The following is a 27805-nucleotide window of genomic DNA, read 5'->3' on the forward strand; positions in this document are numbered from 1 at the left end:
TCTGGTAATCACAGAAAATGCAGTTATCATAACTTGTTATTGTTTAAAATTTTGGTAATTATGGGTACATAACTTTAGAGTTGTAAAGGATCTTAAATACTATCTAGTCCTAGGGGTGGCTAGGTGGCACAATGGATAGAGCACCGGCCCTGGAGTCAGGAGTACCTGAGTTCAAATCGGGCCTCAGACACTTAATAATTACCTAACTGTGTGGCCTTGGGCAGGCCACTTAACCCCATTTGCCTTGCAAAATCCTAAAAAAGACCCCAAAATAAAACAAATACTGTCTAGTCCTACCTCTTATTTTTAAATAGGGGAAAATGATTTCCTAAGGTCATACAGTAAGCTGGCTTGGGATATGTACTTTAATCAAATTACTTTTTCTATTTCCTGCTGAGATTAAATGGCTTAAGCACACATACCTGAATAGTGAATTACAGCATAGGCTAAGGAAAATGGCAAGTGGGATCAACTTGGAACTTGAGAGGGTTATTCTAAGCCAGACGAGAAAATGCCCTAATTATATATTTGAACTCTGTCAATTGATTTTGCTGTGGCATAAGAGGTGGAAGGGTGGGAGAAAAAAACCTTTCTGATTTCATTGGTAATGAAAAGGAGACTTCCTATTACTTCTAGTAAAGTGGTTCTTAACTTGGTATCCATGACTTTTTTCTTAGTATTTTCATAACTATTTTTTTCTTTTTAGGTTTTTGCAAGGCAAATGGGGTTAAGTGGTTTGCCCAAGGCCACACAGCTAGGTAATTATTAAGTGTCTGAGGCCGGATTTGAACCAGGTACTCCTGACTCCAGGACCGGTGCTTTATCCACTACACCACCTAGCTGCCCCAGTTGTTTAGCCTTCAATGTAATCTGGCCTAAATTTATTTTCCCAACTCTGTTATACAACTCTTTTCTTTCCATTACAAATTCCAACTCCTAAAGATACATTTTCACTTTTATAATGATTATCCTCATAGCTAGGATGCCTTTCCCCTTTGCCCCTGCCTTTCATAAACCTTTTTCCTTCAAAATCTCCTTTTCATGAAACTTCTTGATTTCCCTAAACATCTTTTCCCCTAAAAATCAATTTTTATTTTTCTTGGGTATATTTTATATATAATTAGATATTGTAAATTGTTTTGGCTGATAGAACACAAGCTTCTTGAAGGCTGAAAGTTTAATTTTGTGATTGTATTCCTAGGGTTTAGCAAATAGGAGCTGCTTATTAAGTGTTAGATTGTACATCACAGATTCTGATTTCTGTATCATACTGATATTTACATAGTTCATAAAGGTTTGCAAAGCAGTTTATGTACAATATGTACATTTGGGTCACACAAAAACTGTGGAGAGAGGCTTAAACTGGAGAGCTCTTCTAGCTCTACAGCTATGGTTCTATGAGGCTATATAAGGTTCTATAAGTGAGGTGACTAGTCTACAGTTTAACAGCTAGGAAGATTTGAACCTAACTCTTCCTGGCTCCAATTCCAGTCTGCTTTCTGCTCTATAACACACTGCTCTTGCTGTTTTTAATACCTTTTATTTAACATCTGATCATGTTTTTCATCTTTTCCTTTACTGCTTCAAACTGAGCTAGAATCAGAGAATGTTACAACTAGAAGGGATCTTAGAGATTTAGTCCTATTCCTTCATTTTACAGGTAATAATGTTTGTCCTTAATTTTCAAAGATGACAACATCAGGGAGGTGATGCCATGCCAAGCAAAGTGAATTGGGTATGAGTGAGGGAATGCTGTGCTAAGTCATCAGCCTCACTTTCTCCTCCAGTCATCTGGGTTCAGTGGCCAGATGTGAATCAGGATGACTGGAGATGGCCCTGGATGTGAGGCAATCAGCGTTAAATGACTTGCCCCATATCACACAGCCAGTTAGAGTCAAATGTCTGAGGCTGGATTTGAACTCCTGTCCTCCTGATTCCAGGGCAGGTATTCTATCCACTGCAGGAGGGCAGCTTGGTGGCACAGTGGCTAGAGTACCAGTCCTGGAGTCAGGAAGACCTGATTTCAAATCTGACCTCAAGCATTTAATATTTACTTAACTGTGTGACCTTGGGCAAGTCACTTAACCTCACTGCCTTGCAAAAATGAAATAAAAACAAACCATTTTATAGGTAGGGAAACTGAGGCCCATCAATGTTAAATGACTTGCTCAGGGCTACACAGATAATAAACGACAGGTCTGAACTGTGAACCCAGTTCTTCTGCACCAGGTTCCAAAAGTAGCAGGGTTCTAAGTAAGTAATGCAGCTGGAATTTGATTTTAGATCTTCAGGTCTAGTGCTGCCCACAATTTGTATAATGATAAATAAATACAAGGCAAGCAGCTATTTAAGTGGCACAGCGGATAGAAGAACTGCAGACCTGAAGCCAGGCAGAACTGAGTTCAAATCTATTCTCAGATACTTATTCTTTGGGTGACCCTGGGAAAATGACTCAACTGCTTGCCTCAATTTCCTCATATGTAAAATAAGATGGAGAAGGAAATGGCAAACCACTCTGGTATCTTTGCCAAGAAAACCCAAAATGGGGTCAAGATGAGATCAAGTCTGAAATTACTAAACAAAAACAAATATTCTTCCTTGGAGAGGAAGGAAAAAAAAACCATACAGGAGGATGTGAACTGAATTAGTATGAAATAAGTCTGGAAAAGTAAATTTGTGAGAGGTCTTAGATGTCAGGTTGAGGAATTTAAATTATATTTTTTGGGGGGGGCATTGGAAAGCAACACTCCCCAATTAAGTGGGGAGTGATATTTTCAGATCCATGCTTTAGACAGATCAGGGTAGCTGATGATTCCTGTTTCAAAGTGCAATATTCCAGGAAGCGATGGGATCCTCAGAGTGGAGAGAAAGAGACAGATCGGCAAGGAGAAAAATCCTTAAGATTGCGCAACTGACTGAATATTGATTAGAGTGGAAGCAGCAGGAGGGAAAAGAATTGTCAAGGATCACTCACGCAGCTTGCCAACCTGAAAGGGCAGAAAGACTTGAGTGTTCTCAGCTGAACTAGGGAGGTTTGGGGCAGGTTGAGTAGGAGAGCTGATAAGTTCTGTTCTGAACATATTAAATTTTAATATGCTGATTCCGGAGGGGACATAAAGCTGACTTGGCTATACTGTAGCGGAGTTTGGGGGGGGGGGTGTCAAGAAGTCAAAATGATAAATCAAAAAAGAAAAGCAGAGAAGGCGCTGCCAAGCCCGACTAGAGGATGAGAGGGCATGCGGGCATAAAGTGTAAAATCCCGTTTGGCCTTTAAGCGTCACGACCTGGCTCCTTCCACCTTTTCCCCGCAGGTCCTGGGGGCCTGGCCGGCCCGAGCTTGCGGCTCTCCAGCGTCCCTCCTCCAGCGCATCTTGCGGTCCCTAGGGAGTGCTTTGCAGGCTGTCCCTCCGGCCGAGCGAGGACGTCGGCGGATTGTCTCTTTGCCCCTCTACGGCTCGGCACGGGGCCGGGGATACAGTAGGCGGCTAAGGAGTGCGTGTGGCCTCGATGGGAGGGAGACGAGCCTCCGGGGCCTGAATCAAGGCCTGGTCTTCCCGGTTCATCAATTGGGGGCGCGGTGGGGGAGGGTCTCCTCAAGGGGGGGGTCTAAGGGCGGCGTAGATTCCTTGGATTTCCTATTTAAAAAAATCCCCCTTCCTCCACCCAGCCGGCCTTCTCCCTCAAAATTTAAGCCCTCTTTTTTTCATTCTTGCCCCTCTAGGCGCTAAAGGGCGTGGGCTCCACTCCAGAAGCCCGGAGGCTTCCACAGCCGCCCCGGAACCGCCGCCGAAGAGGCTTGTGGGAGACGTCCGCCAGCCTCGCCCGCGCGCTTGCGCCGACGTGCCTCCGCGGGGCGGGAGGGAGGGAGCGCGCCTGCGCGGGCGGGTGGACGCCTGCGCCTGCGCGGGCGGGGACGCGGCCCTTTGCTGAGGAAGGAGTCTCAGTTGCCGGAGCGTTCGGGGTAGGGAGAAGCGGCGTGAAAGGGAGGGGAGATGGCGCGGTAGAAGTCTCTGTTCCTCCCTGACCCCGTGACGTGGGCGGCCGGCGCCTTCCTGCCCTCTGCCCGGCGGGCGGCCCGTCCTCGGGTCCCGCTCTCTCCCGCCCGTCGGCCTCCGGCTCTCCGCCGCTGCCCCCCGGAGCGCCCGGGCCCGGCCCGGGAGGAGCGGGCCGAGGGACCCGCCCCCCAACTCACCAGGGCCGAGAGCCCCTTCCCCAGCCCTTCCGAGTGTTCGTGTGACAGATGGGCTTCAGAGATGCCCCTGCACCCAGCGCTGGGCGCCAAGTGGGCCGAGCCCGTTCAGGTTAGGTGCCCACAGGTCCCCGGTGTTGAGCAGGGAGGGACGGCAACGAGGGGGCAGAATGCCCGCAGGCTTAGGCTGCAGAGCCGGGGGAAATGTGTGTTAAAAGAGTCTGTCTCTGGTGCACTGGATAGAACACCGGCCCCGGGGACCCGAGCTCCAGTGTGGCCTCAGCTGTGCGGCCTTGGGCAAGCCGCTTAACCCCATTTCCCTTGCAAAAAAAAAAATGATGAAGATAGAAATAGGTCTAATACATATTTCCAAACATTTTCCTCGTACAACCTAAATCAGATTACTTGCATTCATGGGGAGGGAAGGAAAAAATGTGGAATTCAAAAGTTGATGAAAAATGAATGCTGAAAACTTTTTTACAACGGAAAAAATTAAATTCAACAGTAAAGCAATTGTTATTTCTATGTACAATTTTCTCCTGGCTTTGCTTATTTTAGATCAGTTCATACTAATTTTCCCAGATTTTTTCTGAAACCATACCCTTATCATTTTTCATAAAAATAGCATTCTATCATCAAAAGCACATTGAGGGGCAGCTAGGTGGCGCAATGGATAGAGCACCGTCCCTGGAGTCAGGAGGACCTGAGTTCAAATGTGACCTCAGACACTTAATGATTACCTAGCTGTGTGGCCACTTAACCCCATTGCCTTGCAAAAACTAAAAAACTAAAAAAAAAGTCTCTCCCACCAGTTTTTCTCTCATCTTCCTCTTATCTTTCCTTTCACTTTTCTTTTTTTTTATCTCTTTACTTCCTATGGAAGCTATCCCAATAACCAGAATTAAATCAGACTTCCTTTTATTGTTCTCTCAAACCCATAGGCTCTTCAGGAACTGCCTGGACCTGGGCCTTGGCTTTTGGGAGTTGACAGCATTTCTTTTACCTTCCCTCATCAAATTATTTCTATTTTTTACATTGTGTCATCAGATTAATGTTTCATTGTTCTTGTAATCTGCATAGAATAGCATAAGGCTTTGTATATAGAAAATACTTAATAAATGATTACATTTAATTTCAGAAAATAAGACAAATCTTCAGCTCACTCACAATTTAATAACCTTAGTCAAGTTGGATAGTGTAGAAGAATGATGGAGGCTAATAGTACAATCAGTCCTATAGTACATACATTTTTTTCCCTTTTGTTAAAATGTTAGCCATTCAGTCAATAAGCACTTTGCTAAATGCTGGAAATAGAGACAAAGGCAAAAGACAGTTCTTGAGCTTATAGGCTAATGGAGAAAACGACATGCAAACAATTATGTAGAAAGGATAATAATAAAGGATAAATGGGAAATAATTAGCACAGAGAAGGCACTAGAATGAAGAGGGATGGGGAAAGGCATCCTGGAGAAGATGGGATTTTAGCTGAAACTTGAAGGAAGCCACAGAAGCAGGAGGGAGAGCTAAGGGTAGAAAATTCCAGGCATGGGAAACAGCTAATGAAAATACCTGGGGTTGAGAGTTGGAAGGTCTTGTTTATGGAACAAAAGGAGGCCAGTGTCATTGTAATAAAGAAATATGTGTGTCAGTGTCTGTCTGTCTTTGGAGGGGTGGTGATGTAAAGAAGACCAGTGGATTGTAAAGTGTAAGGAAATGGGAAAGGTATGTCTTTGGGAGAGGAAGGGGAAACAGGTTATGAAGGGCTCTGAACATCAACAGGGAAGTTTATATTTAATTGTGGAGGGGATAGAGAACCATTAGAGTTGACTGAGTAAGGGAGAGGCAATGCTTGAACTTGCTCTTTAGTAAAATCACTGGCAGCTGAATAACAAGTGGAAAGACTTATGGCAAGCCAGCCAACAACCAGGCTTGATGTGATAAGGTTCTGCATTGGGATGGTGATAGTATCAGAGAGAAGGGCTTGCATTCTAGAGCTGTTGCAAAAGTGAAATTGATAGGCTTTGGCAATGGATTTAATGGGGGGGGGGGTGAGAAATAGTAAAAATGATAGAGGACACCTAGGCTGAGACCCTGAGGGACTGGGAGAACAATGTTGCTCTCATGATGATAGGAAAGTTTGGAAGGGCAGAGGCTTTAGATGAATTCGGTTTTGAATGTGTTGACCTTAAGAGATCTATAGGACATCCAGTTTAAGATGTCTAAATAGGCACTTGGAAATGTGAGCCTGGAAGTTAAGAGGAAAAATTAGGGCAGGATAGGGAGATTTGAGAATCATTAGTAAAGGGATAATTATTCAATCCATGGGAGCTGACGAAATCACCAAGTGGTTTCCAGTATACAGGGAGAAAAGAAGATGGCCCAGCACAGAGTTCTTTGAGATATCCATGGTTAACAGGCATAATCTCTTGAGGATCCAGCAAAAAAGACTGAAAAGGAATGTTTTGATTGTTTGGTAGAAGGAGAACCAAGAGAATAGTGTCCTGAAAACTTATAGAGACAAGTGAATATTAAGGAGGAGAGGGTGATCAACTTTATCAAAGGCAGCAGAAAAGTCAAGAAGAATGAGCATTGAGAAAAGGACAATGGATTGTCATTTAAGAAATAGTTGCTGTGCTTTTTAAGTTAGTACTTACATTATCGATGTTTTTGAACTGACTTTTGCTGTATGCCAATACTGATGCGGAAGAAACTTGTTAATTTGATTCAGTCAATTAAATTCAATACACATTAAGAACTTTATATCTATAGCTATATCTATATACACTGTTTTGGTTGCTGGAGATACAAAGATAAAAATAAAAATATCCCAGTTTTCCTTTGAGGTTTTTAAAAATTTTTAAATTTGGTCAGTTTTTTACCTTTTGGACAAGGAGATCAGTTTAATGACTTTAGATATATATTTTCAAATTGCTTTCCATAATGACCTGACAGTTCACAACTCCACTAAGAGCACACAAATGTGCCTTTTCCTCTTACATTCTCCCCAACATTTTCCATTTTTTTATCTTTGCCGATCTGATGAGTTTTAGGTGGAATTTTGAGTTGTTTTAATCTGCATTTTTCTAATAATTAATGATGTGTAGCACTTTTTTCATGTGGTTGTTGATAATTTGCCTTTCTTCTTTTGACAAATGCCTGTTCATATCCTTTGACTATTTGTCAGGAATGGATCTTGTTCGTGTTATACTCATATTTGTTTCCTCGTGTATTGCATGTTAGATCTTTACCAGTAAGTATTTTCCTACTTTTGTTTCCCTTCCATATTTAACTTCATTGATTTTGTTTGCACAAAATGGTTTTCAATTATTTTTTTCTGTTGTGATCCTCTATGTCCCTTATTTGGTTAAGAACTCTTCCCTTGAACATTGTTGTGAAAGATATCTTCTCTGTCTTTCTACGGTATTTTATATGTAGGTCTTAATTGTTCCAAACCAAGTTTTTACCAGCCTGTTTTACAGTTATAATATTTTTGTTGTGGCTAATTGTAACATTTCCTTGGCAATACTTGTGTGTTTTTTTCAAGGCAATGGGGTTAAGTGGCTTGTCCAAGGCCACACAGCTAGGTAATTATTAAGTGTCTGAGGTCAGATTTGAACTCAGGTACTCCTGACTCCAGGGCTGGTGCTCTATCCACTGTGCCACCTAACTGCCCCAATACTTAAGGGTTTTGAAAGGAATATTGCTTTTATGAAGATTACTTCTCCCTTAAGTATCAGTCCTTGTTTGAAAGAAAAGAAATAGGGTGATAAAACTTAATTTCACTTCAATATTTTTGTTTCCTACAGATGCTGAAGTAGGCTCTCCACAATTAACCAAGCTTATTGCACTGCCATAGAGATCTTAGATCATCAACTGAGTCCCAAGTAGATCATACTCTGCTTTAGAAGTTCATATTGGAAAACAGGAAATTCTTCCAGATGTGAATTTTGACAGAGCAATACCTAAAAGATTGTGTTTAACATAATGCCCAAGTTGAAGAAAAATGTTTTAAACTATGGAGGGCAGAGAAATATATTTTGCTTTTGTTAAAACATAGATAAATGTACTGTGACAGTGTTCTGGTAGGAGAAACAGAGGCACAAAAACAAAGATAAGTCTTGGATTTAAATAGATTTTTACTCAGAATTTAGCTTATATTCTCATCCATGCATGTATATACTGATTCTCCTTTGGGATAGCAATCTAAATGTGTTAAAAAAAAACTAGTTGATGGATGAGTCAGATGATGATTTTAATGAACTATGCTCCAAACTTCTGCGAAGGGTGAGGAAGAAAGGGGCCAAAGAAGGCCTAGGAGAAACAAAGACTCAGAAGGAGACTAGAAGCAGTCAAACAAAAAGCAAATTGAAAAGGACCAAACCTCCTTCTAAGGCTAAGGTTAGCCATGATTCCACAGAAAAGAAAACAGAGTGGGGCAAGAGAGGTCCAGTACCACAGAAAAAAGGAAAATGTGAAGTCACTTCCCTTGAAAGTGGAGTGGCTTCCACTTCAAAAAGGGAGGAAGATACGCTTACGGCCACTCAAAAAGAGCCTGTGCCACCACCAAATCATCCAAAAAACTGGACAGGTAATCAAATTAAAACTCTTGTTTTCTTTGATTTTAATATTTTATTTTTTCCAGTTACATATAAGAACAATTCTTAACATTTGACTTGCTTTCTTTTTTAAATTTTGAGTTCCATATTCTCTCTTTCCTTCCTCTCCTCCTCATTGAGAAGGCTGGCAATTTTATATAGATTATATACTGCAGTCTTGAAAAATGTATGTTTTGTTGTATTGTTATGTTATGTATGCTATGTTATAAAGAAAACAGACGCCCCCCCCAAATCCCCTGGGGGACAAAAATACAGTAAAAAATAATATGCTTCAATTAGCATTCAGACTTCATCAGTTCTTCCTCTGGAGGTGGATAGAATTTTTCATCATAATTCCTTCAGTATTATCTTGGATCTTTGTATTGTTAAGAATAACTAAATCAGTCACAGTTGATCAATGTACAATATTGCTGTTACTGTGTACAATGTTTTTTTGATTCTATTCACTTCACTTTGCATCAGTTCATGTAAGTCTGTCCAGGTTTTTCTGAAAGTATCCTGCTCATAATTTCTTTTTTTTTAAATTAAATTTTTTTTATTTATTTTGAACTTAAATACAAAAAGTCAAAAATAAAAGAACATTTTCATGTACACAGTGCAAAATAAAAAGAGAATTCAGTATAAGACCAAGAATTTGCATTTACTATTTACTTTTTTATTATATATTTTATTTGTCTTCCAGTTATATACAATAGTAGTTTCTACCTATCTATCATCTGTTCATTTTTTTAAAAAACTAGGTAATAATACAATAGCCATCCTGCTTTTCTGTTCTTCCTTCTAATTTTTGTTCTTTATTTTATACTTATTTTTTCTTTTTCCCTTCCTTCCCACCCTGCCCTAGAGATTGCTACTATTAAATACAAATGTGTGTGTATGTAAATGCATATGTGTGTGTAAAATCATACTGTACTTACTTCTATTTATCATGTGAATAGCATCTTTTATCTTTTGTATTTGATTCATGTATTTATAATACTAAAAATAATTTAGTCAAAATTGTTCTTAAAATAATATTTGTTACTGTACACAATATTGTTTTGACTTATTTCATTCTTCATTATTTCATGTAAGCCTTTTCATGTTTTTTCTAAAATCAACCAGCTCATCATTTCTTATAGTACAGAAGTATTTCATTACACTCATAGAATTCAACTTGTTTAGCCATTCCCCAGTTTATGGGCATCCCCCCAATTTCTAATTCTTTGACACCATCAAGAGATAGATAATTTAGAACATTTAATTTATTTTCCTTTTTTCTTGATCACCTTGAGAAATAGACCTAATGTGATATTGCTGGGTCAAAGAATATATACATATATATATATATATATATAAACTTTTATATCTCTTTGGGTATAATTCAAAATGATTCTAATCAGTTCACAGTTCTACCAACAGTAAATTAGTGTCCCAATTTTTCTATATTTTCTCCAATCTTTGCTGCTTTCTCCTTTTATCGTTTTAGTTAATCTGGCAGGTATTAATTTGGTATCTCAAAGTTTTCATTTGCATTTCTCTAATTAATAATAAAGTAGAGCATTTTTTCATATGAATATATATATAATTTTGATTTTGTCATTGACAAAATGCCTATTTATATACTTTGACCATTTATCAATTAGGGAATGAGGCATGTTGTTATAAATTTGATGAAGTTCTTCGTATAATGGAAAAATGAGACTTTTATCTGAAAAACTGTCTATAAAAATTTTCTCCCAATTTTCTGTTTTCTTTCTGTTGGTTTTATTTGTACAAACCTTTTCAGTTTAATGTAATTGAAATTTTTCATTTTATATCTCACAATGCTCTCTTTCTCTCTTCTATTCAAAAATTATTCTTTCCATAAGTGTGATAAGTAATATGTTCCATGTTCTTCTAATTTTCTTAAGATAAATCTATCTTCATCTAGGTTATATATCCATTCTGACTTTATTTTGGTAAATGGTGTAAAACTATTGGCTTATTTTCAATTTCTGCTGAACTTTTTTCCAACTTTCCCAACAATTTTTATCAAATAACAAATTCTTACCCTAAAAGCTTAAATCTTTACATTTGTCAAACACAAAATGACTATATCCATTTGCTACTGTATATTATATATCCAGTCTGTTCTACTTATTTACTTTTTTATTTTTTAGCCAGTTGATAATTACTTTCATATAGTATAGTTTAAGATCTGCTAAATCTCCTTCTTTTACATTTTTTCATTAATTGCTTATTATTTTTTTATAACCCATCACAGTCATATACCATAATTTGTTTAGCCATTCCCAAATTGATGGACATACCCTCAATTTCCAATTCTTTGCCACTACAAAAAGAGTTGCCATAAATATTTTTTTTACATATGGTTCTTTTTCCTTTCCTTTTGTATTTTGGGGAATAGACCTAGTTGGTGGTATTGCTGGTTCAGATCATGTGCACAGTTTTATTGCCCTTTGAGCATAATTCTAAATTACTCTCCAAAATGACTGGATCAGTTCACAATACCACATTGTATAGTGTATTAGTGTCCCAGTTTTCCCACATCCCCTTCAACATTTTTCATCTTCCTTTTCTTTCATATTAGCCAATCTGATAGGTGTGAGAAAAACTTATAAAACTCTTGTTTTCTTATATTGGAGTATATTATTACTTCTTTTGCTAGTTATATAATAATGCTGCTTCATATAAATTTAATTTTGAGACTTCTCATTCTAGACTTTTTGTCACTATAATTATATTACATTCAAAAATACCATATTTTCATAGAAGTTATGTGGTCATGAAGATAGGCTATTCTTTTGCATATATCTTTAATTTATTCTAAAATAATATAAATATGACTGTTGACTTACTTAGACTAGAAGGAGTGTTTCTACCCTGTAAATTAAATGTTGGGGAGGGGGAACATATTCTTTGGAAATTCTTAAATATTTTTGTTCTTCTTAATCTTGACTCTCATTTATCTTCACATTCTGTAATTGTTTTTCCCTTACCATGATGTCTTTGGAACTCAGGCGTGTGTACATACTTAATGATGAAATTTAGAGTTATAGAGTTCTTAGAATAGGATACAAGGAATAAAGACTTTCTCACCTTAATTGTTTTGGGTAAGTCTTTTTTTTTTTTTTACCAATGTTGCTTTTTTTGTATACTGATGTCATGAAACTTTGATAATGAAATATTTTGCTGTAGAGAATAGGAACTTTAGAGATACAAAGGCTTAACATAGTATCATCAATACTATCTCTGTGTAGAATGCTCTATATCTTTTGTCATTAAAAATTACTATTCAGATTTAAGAATCAGAGGATCTGTTAATAAAGGCCATATGTAAAATAAGCTGCTTTACCTTATATTTTAGAACAAGATTGTATTACTCTGCATAAGATGAATAGTTTTAGATATTTTTTCCGTGTTAGTAGGTATTCCAGATGACTCTTCTCAGACAGCATCATCCTGTTTGACTGCTCTGTTACCAAGTGTCTCCAAACCCCGAGCAGCAGAGCTGGTATTGCAAAAAATGCAGCAATTCAAGAGAACAGATCCAGAAAAGTTGAAACATGTCCCTGAAGGTTGTTCAGTGGAGACTATACTTAAAGAAAATGTTCCAAAATCCAGTCAGGAGGAGGATACACTGAATAATGGTAAGGGATCTTCTGAACAGAGTCAAGAGGGAATACAACTAGGGAATAGAAGGTAGAATTCCTAGTATCCTGTCTCAGATTCTTTGAAATGGTCTTCATTCCTCTTTACATCCTAAACAATGTGAATCCACCTCTCTGTTAAGAGAATACATAGGGAAAAGGCATGGTATAATTATCCAGTATTGGACCAATAGTCAGCATTAACTTTTTTCTATAGGAATTGATTTATTTGTCTATTTATTTGAGAGTCAGCTCAAGACTAGAACTATTTCATCCATTGATAGACATCAGAACATCATGCAGATGATATTCTTGGCCTTTAGGCATCAATTATATTTTATCTTTTAAATAGGAAAGGAATTCAGCATTGGGCCAGGTGTATTCAAAGTTCTGCCCTTTGTGATTGATTTCTGAATATTAGAGGTTGAGATTCAAGGAAAGACTGTGGATTTGGGGAAAAAGTTACCTCCTACTATTAAATCAGGAACCCAGTAAATATATGGTATCTGAAGAATTACCTTTAAGTCAGAATAGGGACAATAAAAGACAAGTGTTTTAGACTTAGCATTCTTGTGTTTTGCCCTTATTAATCCTTGGCAGGCCTTAGAAAATTGGAACCTTAGTATTCAATGGCTAAGCTTCCTAGTCATTCGATTCAGTGTATATAGAGTCTTTTCCATTAGTAGTACTCACTGGCCTGTCATTTGACAACACTTAAAGTGAGAGGGAGTCATTTACCGTTTTTCTCTTTAATTTTTTTAAATTATCTATCTTTATCTTGCACACATACCGCTACCCCTTAATAAATCACAATAATTTTTGTCAGTGTATCCCTCATTTTTACATATTTAATATCATACTTCTTTACTTAGAGGAGGGAGGTGTGTTTCCTCCTCTTTTGTTTGGGACCAAGATTAAGCTATTTATTGTTTTGTAGAATATGTTTTCTAACTCATAACAAATACAGTCAGTGAAGTAATGTTGGATTCTAATATTCTTCATTCAATTGATTGGGGTCTGTGTGTCCTGGCCAACCAAGAAAATCTTTTTTTTTTAAAACTGTAAAATGAAAGGGTTATATTAAATTATTTCTAAGGTTCCTCCTGCTTTTATTATACTATGATTTGATTTGATCTGATTATTTATTTATTTTTGTGAGGCAATGGGGTTAAATGACTTGCTTAAGGTGACACAGCTAGGCAATTATTAAGTGTCTGAGGTCTTATTGGAACTCAGGTCCTCCTGACTCCAGGACTGATGTTCTATTCACTGTGCCACCTAGCTGCCCTTTATGCCATGATTTTATAATGTAAATTTTGAGAGATAAATTTTCCTTTTAAGAACATTTATTCCCCCCTCCCCCCCAGGAAACATGCCAGGGTTTTCGGTGATAGAGAGTGATGCAGCTCTGGCCTTGGCCTTGCAGCAGGAATTTGGTAAGGAGACCCCCCAGAATTCAGAGAGCCTGGAGCAGGAGGGTTTATTTTTCTGTCAGATTTGTCAGAAGGATCTCTCAGCCATGAATGCTACTCGAAGGGAACAACATGTTAACAGGTTAGACCAGCTTACATTGTTTCATCTCGAGTTTATCATCTAGTTTAATAACTGCATCACTGTTGTATGTCATGATGTTAATCTTAGAAGCTATAATAGTAATACTAATTATATTTTGTTGCTGAAAAGGATACTTCTTAATGGAAATATCATTGACTGAATCTTTTCTTTCCTTCTCCCAACCTTCTCTTCATGTACTTCGTCTGGGCTTCTTAGTCTAAGAGATTGCCCAATTCTTTTACCAAGATTCTTTATAACTGGGCACATAGTTTATCTGCTCTTTGTTGTGAAATGTTTTCATGACCAATTGACCCACAGCATATCTAAATCTCTTTCATAATGTACCATGTTATAGAGGAATTTTATTTTTTGGGTTTTCTTCTGTAGATGCTTAGATGAGTCAGAGAGGTCACTCGAAACTGCCTCTATTGCACCTAAGATCCCAGAATGTCCAATTTGTGGCAAGCCATTCACTACTTCAAAGAGCAGAAATAGTCATTTGAAACAGTGTGCGATCAAGATGGAAGTTTCTCCCCAGCAACTGGTCCAGGCTGTCAGGCTACAGACATTTCAGCCCAATGAGTGCTTCCCATCAGCATCAAGGTGAGTCAGAGGAATAGTGAAGAGGTTCAATAATGTTGTCCTTTGTTTTGTTAAAACTGGAAGTGTGACTTGTTTTATTATTTTATAGACTTAACATTCTTTGAGAAACCAGTCAAGCATCTCCAGGGTCACTCACCTTGATTAAGATATTAAGTTGACACATAATTCCTACAGAAGAGCAAATGGTTTGAGGAGGGAGTAAGTCATGTTAATAATAAGCAAATGGAATATCATAAACTTTCTTCCTCTTGAGGACCTTGAAATTAGAATAGTTGTTTATCTGGAATAGTGATAGCCCTTCTATAAGGTATATAATCTCTCTAACCATATGGTTTTTTCCTCTAACAAATAATTCATGTGGCTATGCAGTTTAATCTTTTGAAACTATAAAGTTTTCCTTCAACAGAAATAGTTCATCTTTCATATCTTTTTTTTTCAAAGATTTTATTTGGGGGCGGCTAGGTAGCACAGTGGATAGAGCACTTGCCTTGGAGTCAGGAGTACCTGAGTTCAAATCCGGCCTCAGACACTTAATAGTGACCTAGCTGTGTGGCCTTGGGCAAGCCACTTAACCCCATTGCCTTGCAAAAACCAAAAAAAAGAAAAAAGATTTTATTTGAGTTTTCCAATTTTTCCCCAATCTTACTTCCCTTCCCCCACCCCCCACGGCAAGCAGTCTGTCAGTCTTTACTTTGTTTCCATGTTGTACATTGATCTAAATTGAGTGTGTTGAGAGAGAAATCATATCCTTAAGGAAGAAACAAAAAAAGTATATGAGATAACAAGATCAGACAATAAGATATCTGTATTTTTTTTTTCCAAATTAAAGGGAATAGTGCTTGAACTTTGTTCAAACTCCACAGCTCTTTATCTGGACATAGATGATATTCTCCATTGCAGACAGCCCAAAATTGTCCCTTCTTGTTGCACTGATGGAACGAGCAAGTCCATCAAGGTTGAACATCACTCCCATGTTGCTGTTAGGATTTACAGTGTTTTTTTTGTTCTGCTCATCTCAGCATCAGTTCATGCAAATCTCTCTAGGCTTCCCTGAAATCCCGTCCCTCCCGGTTTCTAATAGAAAAATAGTGTTCCGTGATACACATACATATACCACAGTTTGCTAAGCCATTCCCCAATTGAAGGACGTTTACTTGATTTCCAATTCTTTGCCACCACAAACAGGGCTGCTATGAATATTTTTGTACAAGTGATGTTTTTACCCTTTTTCATCATCTTTTCAGGGTATAGACCCAGTAGTGGTATTGCTGGATCAAAGGGGTATGCTGATTTTTGTTGCCTTTTGGGCATGGTTCCAAATTTCTCTCCAGAAGGTTGAATGAGTTCACAGCTTCACCAACAGTGTAATAGTGTCCCAGATTTCCCACAACCCTTCCAACAATGATCATTATCCTTTCTGGTCATATTGGCCAGTCTGAGAGGTGTGAGGTGGTACCTCAGAGAAGCTTTAATTTGCATTTCTCTAATAATTAATAATTTGGAGCAGTTTTTCATATGGCTATGGATTGCTTTGATCTCATCTGTAAATTGCCTTTGCATATCCTTTGACCATTTGTCAATTGGGGGGTGGCTTTTTTTTAAATATGACACAGTTCTCTGTATATTTTAGAAATGAGTCCTTTGTCAGAATCATTAGTTGTAAAGATTGTTTCCCAATTTACTACATTTCTTTTGATCTTGGTTACAGTGGTTTTATCTGTGCAAAAGCCTTTTAATTTAATGTAATTGAAATCTAGCTTGTTTTTGGTGATGTTCTCCATCTCTTCCTTGGTCATAAACTGCTCCCCTTTCCTTAGATCTGACAGGTAAACTAGTCCTTGATCTTCTAATTTGCTTATAGTGTTGTTTTTTATGTCTAAATCATATCTATTAATACTAGGCAAATTGCCAAAATTGCAGAGCAACGAAACGTGTCAATAGCTCTCAAGTTTTAAATAGAATTTTGGAACCCTTTATAAAGATATTTGCATGAATTAAATGCTTTAATGCTAGAATAATGCAATTTAGTTACAGTTAGGAAAATAAGTTCTGTTTTCCTGGAGTGGGGTGCCACTCAAACTTGAGAATGGTTAAGCTTTTCTCCTCATTGTACCCAGTTCAGTCCCTAACATGCCTTAAGTTTTCTGGCTTGTTTTTGCTTTTATCTGAGAGTTTTATTTGCTTAAGCAAAAATCAGGGAGAAATTGGTTGTAGGGTTGAGGGATCAAAGGCAGTTAACTTTTTTAAAAATCAACACGCATAGTAACATTGATCACAATGATGTCTATCTAGCTCCTGCCAGCATCAACAGAGATTAATGAAAGAAACAGGATTAAATAGTCATTTTGAGGCTTAATCTAAGCCATCTCTTTGTCTAGTAGGAATATATCTAAACAGTCTCACATAGAAAAAAATGTCCTTTTTTTAAATGAAAGAAGAAAAAAACGCAAAAATGTGTGTGTGTGTGTGTGTGTGTGTGTGTGTGTGTGTCTGTGTGTGTGTGGTGTATGTTAAATGCTCTGTTATCATTAAAAACAATAATTTTGATGTCCTTGAAGGAATATTGAACCTTTCTTTTGTTGTATATTCAGTAAGGGTACAGTTAACTATTTGTTGTTCTTATTCAGCTATTTAGTCATTTCTGATTCTTTGTGATCTCTTTTGGAGTTTTTTGGCAAAAACTCTAGAGTGATTTGCCATTTCTTCTCCAGCTCCTTTTATAGATGAGTAACTGAGACAAATAGGGTTAAGTGACATGCTTAGGGTCACAAAGCCAGTAAGTGTCTGAGGTCTGATTTAAACTCAGAAGTTTAAGGACTGATGTTTGACCTAACACCTTATCTTCTGTCATCTAGCTTGCAGCTATACTTTGTTTGTTTGTTTGTTTGTTTATTTTAGGGGTTTTTTTTGCAAGGGAAATGGGCTTAAGTGGCTTGCCCAAGGCCACACAGCTAGGTAATTATTAAGTGTCTGAGACTGGATTTGAACCCAGGTACTCTTGACTCCAGGGCCAGTGCTTTATATACTGGGCCACCTAGCCGCCCCTACACTGGGCGACCTAGTCACCCTGCAGCTATACTTTGAAGGGAGAATTCTATAGCTATAGATCTGATGTCATTTTGCATAAAAGTTATAGTTTCTCATCCTATTTACTTCCTTCCACATATCCTAACAGGCTAAGTTTGGAGAGAACAAAATAAAGAACCCCAAAGCAGGTAGGGAGGTTCCAGGTAACCTTGGAAGTTTCTGATTGGTTTAGAAGGTTTTCACTGAATTTAGAGTAAACAGAACTTCCCCAGGATCTTTCAGGGGATTTTGAAAAACATCCAATATTCCAGAGGCAAAGACCAAGAGAACCTTTCACCCACCCCATCCAAAGGAGTTCAAAAATATTCATATCAGCCAATACAGAATTTCTAATGACTAAATCAACAGAGTGAAAGTGGTATTACTTTGACACCCCCCAAAGGTAAATTTTAAGTGTTACTGCTTTATTTTCTTCTGCCCCTAGCCTACTCCTAGTCTCACATACCAATTATAACCTGTTCAGTGAGAAATTTTCATTGGTTTGCTCCTTCAGCTCAAATTTATCAAAGAAAAGCTGATTGCCAAGTCAATACAGTGATGTAAGTGTGTCAATTGGGAATGTTGCTAAATTTAGGTGTAGGGAATATTAACTTGGAAACTTTAAATCCTATTATTTAAGTTTACTTTTTAAAATTTTATATTTTATTTTGAACTTAAAAACCAAAGAAGAGGATTTCTATGTAGATATCTCAATACATAAAGAGAATTCTCTTTTTGGCTATGAATTTCCATTTCATATCACTTGCTTTAAAAAAAAGTATATAATTCTATTTGTTACTTTTGAATCTGCCGTAGTTATCTATGCTTCCTCCCGAACTGTACATTTTAATTTAATTTTTTTAAGATTTTATTTATTTTGAGTTTTACAATTTTCCCCTTAATCTTACTTCCCTTCCCCCACCCCCCACAGAAGTCAATTTGCCATCTTTACATTGTTTCCATGGTATACACTGATCTCAATTGAATGTGATGCAAGAGAAATCATATCCTTAAGGAAGAAACAAAGTATAAGAGATAGCAAGATCAGACAATAAGATGTCAGTCCCCCCCCCCCCCCCCCTAAATTAAAGGTAATAGTCCTTGGTCTTTGTTCAAACTCCACAGTTTTTTCTCTGGATACAGATGGTATTCTCCATTGCAGAGAGCCCCAAATTGTTCCTGATTGTTGATGTAATGGAATGAGTGAGTCCATCAAGGTTGATCATCGCCCCCATGTTGCTGTTAGGGTGTTCAATGTTTTTCTGGTTCTGCTCATCTCATTCAGCATCACAAACTACATTTTAAAAAATGTTTCATTACCCTTTTTTGTAGACATCACTATTGAAACCTTCTCTTCTTGCAAAGAGAAAGAAATGGAAAAAAAAGTATGTCTTTGCACCTTGTGGTTATCACTTCTCCATTTTCTGTTTTAGTCAGATAAGAATAAGCCTCATGCCTTCTCCTCCACCCCTTCCTCCAAGTTTGTAAATTCTTATCTCACATCACAATTATGAGAAATAGAAAATTCTACTGCCTTGCTCCTTTTTTCTGCACTACTGTATTCCTTCTTTACCCTCCCTTCCCCCCTTCAAACACTTTTGAAACTACTTCACATTTTTTTAGCTTTCTGCATGCCCTTTGAAGATATTAAAGTCTGAAGAGATGTTTGTGTCTTATCCCCATATTAGAATGATAATATTACATTGTCATATACGTCCATCCAATTGCTTAATTAATTTACCTTTCTTAGTTTCTCTGGAGTTTTGTGTTTGTAATTCAAAGTTCCCATTTATTTTTTGTTCTTTTCATCTGAAAATGCTTAACAGTCATCTGTTTCATTAGAGATCCATTCCTCCCCCCTCCCTTTCAAGATTATACTTGATTCTGCATGGTAAATTAATTTTGATTGTAAAGCCGTATCTTTTGTCTTTTGGGATTAATATATTTCAAGATCTCCTCTGGTTCTTAGAAACCTCCAGATTACGTGTAATCCCAATTTGGTCCTTGGTACTTGAACTTTTTGAGTGAAACTCTAAATTTTTTTTTTTGTGGGAGTTTTGTGTAGAGTTTTGACTATCATAGACTTGGAACTTTTCCTTTTGATGACACTTTCAGGAAATAATTTGTAAATTCTTTCTTCACTTTAACCTCTGGTTCTAATAGAGTAGGCAGTTTTGATTTGTGCTTTCTATCCTTTTTTTTTAAATAATGGTTTTCAAGAAGTCTTATGATTTCTAAATTCTCTGCTTTACTTTTTTTTTTCTAATGCATTTGTTTTTGATAGCAGATATCTTACATTTTCTATTTTTTCTAATCTTTTAATTTTGTTCCAACATTTCTTTCTTATGATGGTATAAATGTTTTCTATTTGAGCTCTGCTGTATTTTAGGAAGTCCTTTTCTTGAAGAAGTGCCACTTTCTCTCTTTAGCTACCTATTTTCCTTTTAATTCTTTCTTCCAAAAACTTTTATTTCATTTTTTAATCTCTTGCTTCATTTTTTCTGGGTCTTCAAGTAGTTCTTGGGACATTCATTTTTTTTCTTTTGCATCTGCACTTGTAGTTTTGGATTTATATCCACAATTTTTTTTTGTTTTGTTTTTGCAAGGTAATGGGGTTAAGTGACTTGCCCAAGGTCACACAGTTAAGGAAGTATTAAGTATCTGAGGCTGGATTTGAGCTCAGGTCCTTCTGACTTCAGAGCTGCTCTATCGATTGCACCACCTAGCTGCCTCCCACAATAATTTTTAATACTGTTTAGTTTTGGGGGTTTTTTTTTTTGCAAGGCAAATGGGGTTAAGTGGCTTGCCCAAGGCCACACGGCTAGGTAATTATTAAGTGTCTGAGACCGGATTTGAACCCAGGTACTCCTGACTCCAGGGCCGGTGCTTTATCTACTGGGCCACCTAGCCGCCCCCTAGTTGTTTTTTTTTTAATTAACACTGTAGCTTTAGTTTCCAAATTGTATCTTTGTGCCAGGTCCAGAATTCACTCTCTGCTATACTCCTAGGAGAGCTGGTGGTCCTTGCTTAGTCTTTCCCTTTGTCCCCTGTGTTCCTGTGCCTACCTGCACCTCCCTGGATTAAGTCTTCCTGAATCTTTGGAAATTTTTATTGCCTTTTCTGGCATTTCAGGACATTTGTTAGGATCCTTTGAGCCCCTGGGTCTGGGCTTCTCCTGGTGAGATGGACATATTCTCTACTCTAGGACTTTTTTTTTTTTTTTGACAGTTTTAGATCTGTTACTTACTTAGGAGCTTTCTGCTCTTGTTGCCTCTGGACATAGAGCCATACAAGCTTTACCTGTTTAGTTGATTTGGTGCTTGATTTGCTAGGAAGGGAAGGCTCAGACCGATTTTTTGTGTAGTTCTGGGATAAAAGAATCACATTTTATTTCTTGATTATTATTTGGTTTGGTGAAGAATTTAGAATTTTTGGCAGGGAATTTATAATTCAATTACTTGAAGTAATTTTCCTAGGGACTGGGCAGGTAGAAGGTATACATCTGCATAAAGAAAAGAATCTTTACTTGTCCATGAAGTGAATTCTCCAAAGAAGCATCAGACTTTTCTGTAGAAAATGATTGGTTGGGTATAGGGAAAGCACAGATTGGGCTGTTATGTATATCTTTAATTCTAAACTGAATTATAGAATATTTTCATATCTTATCTGAGCAGAATTACCATAAATCATTCATAAAGGTATTTACTGAAAAGCTAGACTAATATTTTCCCATTGACAAATGATTAAAGAATATGAACAAGTAGGGGCGGCTAGGTGGCACAGTGGATAAAGCACCGGCCCTGGAGTCAGGAGTACCTGGGTTCAAATCCGGACTCAGACACTTAATAATTACCTAGCTGTGTGTCCTTGGGCAAGCCACTTAGCCCCATTGCCTAGCAAAAAACCTAAAAAAACAAAACACCCCCCTCCCCAAAAAAGAATATGAACAAGTAGTTTAAAAAAAATTCAAGCTATCAGTAGCTGTATGGGGAAAAAATGCTCTAAATCACTAATAATTAGAGAAATACACATTTAAAGTAACCTTGAAATTTCATCTCATATGTATCAGATTGACAAAGTTGGCCAAGAAGGAAAATAATAAATGTTGAAAGACTATGAGAAAATGTTCCACTAATTAATAATTAATTAGCTAACTACTGGTGGAGCTGTGAACTAGTCCAGCTGGCTGGAATACAATTTGGAACTCTACCCCCAAAGCTACCAAACTGTATTTTATATCCATTTGATCATTGGTTTGTCTTTGATTAAAGAGGAAAAGGATCCTTAATATATAAAATTATTAATAACACCTCTCTCTGTGGTGGCAGAAATCTAGAAACCAAGGGATACCCATCAATTAGGAAGTGGCAAAACAAACTGTAGTATTGGAATATAATGAAGTACCATCATGTTATTTAAAAAAAAGATGAAAGGGATGATTTCAAAGAAACCTGGAAATACTTGCATAAACTAATACACAGTGAAGTGAGCAAAACCAAATAAATAATTTGTACAGTATCAACAACTTTGAAAGACTTAACTCTAATCTATGCAGCGACTAACCACTATTCCAGAAGTCTGGTGATAAAGTAATAGAATCATTGTACAGAATAAAATATTTTTTGGACTTCACTAGGGCAGAAATTTGTTTTGTTTGATTAAATATATTTGTTGGAAGGTTTGTTTTTGTTTTTCTCCCTTCCCTCCCCCTCCCAAGTTTATGGTAGGAAAGGGAAGGGAAAGGGAAAATAGATTTTTGTTTGGAAAAAAAAAATTAAAAACAGAAAGCTTGGACTGAGACCAGTAACCCTAAATAGAGAATATTCCATATGACCATAAAATGTTTTTTCTGTGTTAAGTAGCATCTTTTTTTTTAATTGAGATTTTTAGAATCTTGGGCAAAGTGGCAGAATTAAAAAAGGTTAATAGCATAACAAAAACATGTTTCAAATGTTTAAAGAGTTGAATTATTTTGTTTCTATTCTGACTTTTGACTTTTCCCAATAAGAATAGGCCTTGATGTCTTCTAAAATCTGGATTGAATGGTACTATATTATAAAATAGTTCACCTCTCTAACCCTTATTATCTCTTCTTTTATGGCTCTTTGTTTTCAGCAAACCAGCTGGTGAATCAAAGAGGAGAAATTCAGCCAATGAAAAGAAACCACAGAAAAAGCAAAAGATATCCAAGAAAGAGACCATGTCAGAGGACTTCCTTGTTGCAATGGCAATGTCTCATTCTCTGATGGAGCAGTCTAAGACTGTGACAAATGATAATCTTGGAAATGTGTTTCCAAACAGCATAAAGCCAGGAGCAGGTACTCCTGAGATATCCTAGGTCTTTTTTTCATTTCATTCATTCAGTACAGCTTTCAGTGTCAGTGAATTCATTTCATTATTAATCTAAATTGTTTTATATTATCTTTAGAGAAGAAAAGTCGTAAGAGGAAACTTGTTCCCCCACCTCAATTGTTAGTTCAAGATTCAGAGACTTACCTTCAACAGATACAGGATCGAATTGCCATTTTACTCACAGAAGAATTAGAGTTATCCAGCACTCCACCACTTCCACTGAGCAAAATTTTGAAAGAAGAAATGGGCAAGGCACATTGGTGTTTACTACAGCCTGAAGAACGGCAAGGCATTTTGTGGAAGGGAAGCTCTTTGACAGGAACTTGGCCTCTGGAGTCTTTTTATGCTAAAGGATTAGACCCTCCTATTTTACCCTGGACACCTACAAAGGTGAGCTTTCCCATGACCACACCTTCTGGAGATGTTGGGGTAAAACTAATGGATATAGATTTCTACTTGGAATTAGGACACATCCCCTAGCTCTGCCTTAGACTGTGAAAGTTGGAGTAAAGCATTTATTATTTTAGGAATCATTTCTATATATAAAGTGCTTATTTTATAGGGTAAGTACCTATAACTATATCTGTAACTCTGATTAACAAACAGATACATTGGCTTAATATTAATTGCTATATGTTATCATGAAACAGCCACATAGATTTCCATAGGAGCAAAATTATAAATAGCATGATAAACACACTGACATTTGAGAGTTAATACCACTGAGGCACAAGAATTTACTCAAATGTTGATGACCATTGAGTTCATTTCACAAATAATCAATTGGGTAACATTATAATAGGGTTCTAAAGTGAGTCAATTGTTAAAGACCTTATTTTGAAATGACAGAACAAGCTATAGTAGATGTAGTTTGTAGTTCACAAAGAAAGGAAGATGTGAGATTTCATCTCCCTTCTTCTTTAATTTTGATCTCTTCCAAGTAGGCATGCCTTTGATTTTCATTTAACTGCATCTTCCTTTCAGAAACTTTTCTTGGGTACTAGTGTGAGAATTAAATAGAGAAATAGGGATAGCCCTTCATAGAATTAGAAATATGGACAGGAGTTCCCTTAAGCCTCTTCCATTCCTCCAAGCCTATGACCCAGTGGTCAGTTAAATTTGTTTGGGAACTTTGTCCCTAGCTAAGAGCATTAGTACATATCAGTGTTGTCGCTCACTTAGCTCTAGGTCCCTATTGTACTAAGAATAAAAAACCTTGTGATTAAAATCTAATCACAGAAAGAAAAGGTAAGAAACTAAAAAAAGGAAAAGTAAAATATATAGATTAAAGCATAAGAGATCATGAGGAAGTCAGCTTTTTTCTCACCTATTATCTTTTTGTTTAGGGTTTTTTGTTTTTTTGTTTTTTGCAAGGCAATGGGGTTAAGTGGCTTGCCCAAGGCCACACAGCTAGGTAATTATTAAGTGTTTGAGGCCAGATTTGAACTCAGGTACTCCTGACTCCCGGGCTGGTGCTCTATCCACTGTGCCACCTAGCCGCCCCTCTCACCTATTATCTTAAAGGAATTGTAGCATAGTGAAAAGATCTGAAGGTCTTAGACTTGGCTTCAGTCACTTGTTGTGCAGTTGTGGAGAGTCATAACTTCTCTTGAGCCTCAGTTTGCTCATCTATAAAATAAGAACACTTGTATCAGAAAGCTCACAGTGTTGTTGTGAATAAAGCATTTGGTAAATCTTCAAGCTCTATAGAAATGCAAGCTATTGTTTAGATTCTTAGTATTAGAAGGAAAAGCATAATAACAGTGGAGAATCTCCAACACTTAATAGCTTCGGGGGTCTCCCTTTTATAAGTTACCTCCCTGCAAGTCAGTTTCCTCCTCTGTAGAATAGGGATAATACTTATTGGATGTACCTTTTGTACCACATATCAGATAGCTGCTCATCCAACATCAATGGATATAATAATGTAATTGGATTGGGTTTTGGCTTTTTTAGAATTCAGAAAAGGGACCATTAATGGCATTTAGCCAATCTAAACCAGATGTGCAAGAACTGCCTGCCTTCAGTGATCCCACTTCTGAAGGCTTTAAAACTCCAGAAGAGCTTAATTCCAGGAGGCAGTCACTTTCCTGTAGTCAAAAAGACCAGCAGACTCTTCAGGTCCTTATGGATCTGGCAGGAGAAGGACTAACTCTTACCCAATGGAACAACAGTGCTGAAATTCATTCCAAAAGTCTATCAGGTAAGACACTTGTGGTTAATTCAGTTTTCCATAACCTTCCAGAGATGTGCTATTCATTTGATTTTGGCTATGTTAGTTGCCCTGGTGATTATTTCATGATTTACAGTATTCTTAACTCCTTTGAACTTTCAGGTTTATTATACTTGCATATGAGAGCCATTTGGTCTCTGTAGTTGCTTGCATTTTAGCCACACTGTTAAATATGAAATGAACACTTGTCGCTTTGTTTATATCTTTCACCCTGGAAAACAAAACAGAACAAACATTTTTCCAAGGGCAAGTAATAGTTTGAAATGGTCTTATTTATTTTTCTTAAAGGGTACCTATTTGTTGGTAAGGCAGAGTGGCAAAAATGGTTTTGTGAGCTGTTAATTTTTTGTGTGGTAAGGAAATTTCATCCATGAGATATGGTATAGTGAAAAGAGCACTGGTCTTAGAATCAAATCTCAGCTGTACTATTTGCTAACCTCTGATCTAGACAAAGTCAAGTAGCTTCCCAGAGCTTTAGTTTCCCTTCAGTAAAATGGGGGAAGTCATGTGCACTAGCAACTTCATAAAGTGGTTATACTGATCAAATGACATTGTATATAAAGCAACTTTTTAAAATAAATTTTTATTGATATTTCTATTTTTGTGTCACCTAAATTTCCCCCCATCTATCCTTTCTATCCCTTTCCCAGAAAGCCATCCCAGATAACATAATTTTTTTATTATTGTGATTTTTTTAAAAATCACAAGTGAATAAGCAGTCTGATCATTGCAAACATCCATAGCTTTCCCAGCCTGATTTCAACCTATGAGAGTTTCTGTGTGTCCTAGTATTTGATTTTGCTATTTTTCTTGCTTGGAATGTGATTTTTCTTTTCATCTGTATTTCCATAAGGGAAAGTTCTAGAATCCTGTGATCTTCCATTGACTGGATTTGTCTTATCACCCAAAGAGAAGATACACCAGAGAAACAGCAATTCTGCAGTAAGGCTTAATTTTTCAAAGTGTTATAATTCTTTTTACTTTTAATTTGTAAAATTATAAACTAGAAAATCATCAAAGGTGAACACTTTCATTTTTATAACAAATACCAAAAACAGAGGATTGTATATGAAACTGTAAATCTGTTACATATACCTCCTTTTTGGTAGGAGTTTTGGATGCTTATTACACCTGTGTGACCCTGGGTAAAAGTCACTGAATCTCTCTCAACCTCAGTTCTTCCTTATGTAATAATAGCACCCCCTGTAAGGATCTTAAATGAGAGAATTTGTCAAATACTTTTCAAATCTTAAAATTGTTTTATTAATACAATGTATGAGTGTTAGATTTATAGACTTAACATTTTCCTTGGTTTATCTCAGTTACTGTATGCTGTAGTTGCTTCATATTCATGGGAAAACGAGCTTGCTAAGTTGATTTGCATCTGTTGTCTTGATGCTGCTTAACTGGTTTTGTATCCTGGATGCCATCTCAGAATAATATTTTTAACTACTTAAAATAGAAATATAAGATTTTAAAAAAGGAACTAAATAATATAGAAATGCAATTATCAAAAAAGTTTCTTTAAAAAAGTTCAGTCTCCAGATTAAGAACCCCTGCTCACTTCTCTTCCGCTACAGCTGTAACTATGATAGCTTTTGCCCCAAGCACAAGGCCAACAAAAATTGTTTTTGTCTTGCCACCCAAAGTATGACTAAAACTATTTGTACTTGTGTAATTATGTTTGCTACTAATTCTCATAATCTACTTCTTCATGAAGCATCTGTACTGTGAATTTTTGTGGAAATGACTTCATGACACTGGCTTAAAAAGTCAAGGAAGGGTTGCTGTACATTTTCTTTCCATTTTGGTCAGCAGGGCTACCAGTTCATCTGTGAACACCTTGCAATTTTCCTTAACTGAAATAGCCAGCATATCTAACCTCTGCAGTGTTTATCCTGACAACACAGATTCAATTGATTTGAAGCTTCCATTTGCCATAAGGGATATATCATCCTGCTATTTTGTTGTAGTGAATATACCAACAGTTTTGTTAGAGAAGTGAATTATGGTTCAAAATTCGTGTTTTCGATCCCTTCATTTTCTCAGCTGTCACTTGGTTTGCTGACTGCTGATTTTGGTGCAATGGTCAACAACCCCCACCTGAGTGATGTGCAGTTTCAGACAGACTCTGGAGATGTTCTGTATGCTCACATGTTTGTTCTTTATGCACGATGCCCACGTCTCATTCAGATTGTAAGTATGATTAGATATTAAAGACTTTTAAAAATGTAACTACTTTCTTTTCTTTGCATATTCTTACTCATCATCTTTTTTCTTTTTTTGCTTCTTTCTATTCCTTTTCTTCTCTGTCTTGACTATTTTTCTCCCTCCTTTTTTTCTATCTTCATTTTTTGCTCTTTTTTCTTTTTCCCCTTAACCTTTTCTCCCTTTCCTATCACACTATCCTTAACTTATCTCCCTTACAAAGCCTTAGTATTTTTCTCTTTATTTGATTGTTTTCCATTTTGTCCTAACCTTTTAAATTATTTGCCTTTTTAATTATGAATTAATTAATTGATTGATTAATATCAACAAATAAGAATGAGCATTGTGGAAA

General features: G+C 36.9%; 1 protein-coding gene across 3 annotated transcripts in view; it reads left to right on the forward strand.

The window, feature by feature from the left end:
• Positions 1-3880: 3880 nt before the first annotated feature.
• The window catches only part of SLX4 (SLX4 structure-specific endonuclease subunit), a 49038-nt gene continuing 25113 nt past the window's right edge, over positions 3881-27805 (forward strand). The window contains exons 1-10 of one of the 3 annotated variants that reach the window (XM_074196864.1): positions 3881-3961; positions 7996-8777; positions 12213-12437; positions 13805-13991; positions 14379-14594; positions 22776-22978; positions 23089-23402; positions 24969-25215; positions 26099-26187; positions 27295-27441. In XM_074196864.1, coding sequence (XP_074052965.1) covers positions 8420-8777; positions 12213-12437; positions 13805-13991; positions 14379-14594; positions 22776-22978; positions 23089-23402; positions 24969-25215; positions 26099-26187; positions 27295-27441 — 1986 coding nt within the window. In that variant the 5' untranslated portion in view covers positions 3881-3961; positions 7996-8419. Of the gene's footprint in view, positions 3962-4195; positions 4302-7995; positions 8778-12212; positions 12438-13804; positions 13992-14378; positions 14595-22775; positions 22979-23088; positions 23403-24968; positions 25216-26098; positions 26188-27294; positions 27442-27805 lie in introns of those variants that run through there. The other 2 variants (XM_074196866.1, XM_074196865.1) reach the window with 2 other exon arrangements.

The sequence above is a fragment of the Macrotis lagotis genome, chromosome 8, assembly GCF_037893015.1.
Source record: "Macrotis lagotis isolate mMagLag1 chromosome 8, bilby.v1.9.chrom.fasta, whole genome shotgun sequence".
Classification (NCBI taxonomy): domain Eukaryota; kingdom Metazoa; phylum Chordata; class Mammalia; order Peramelemorphia; family Peramelidae; genus Macrotis; species Macrotis lagotis.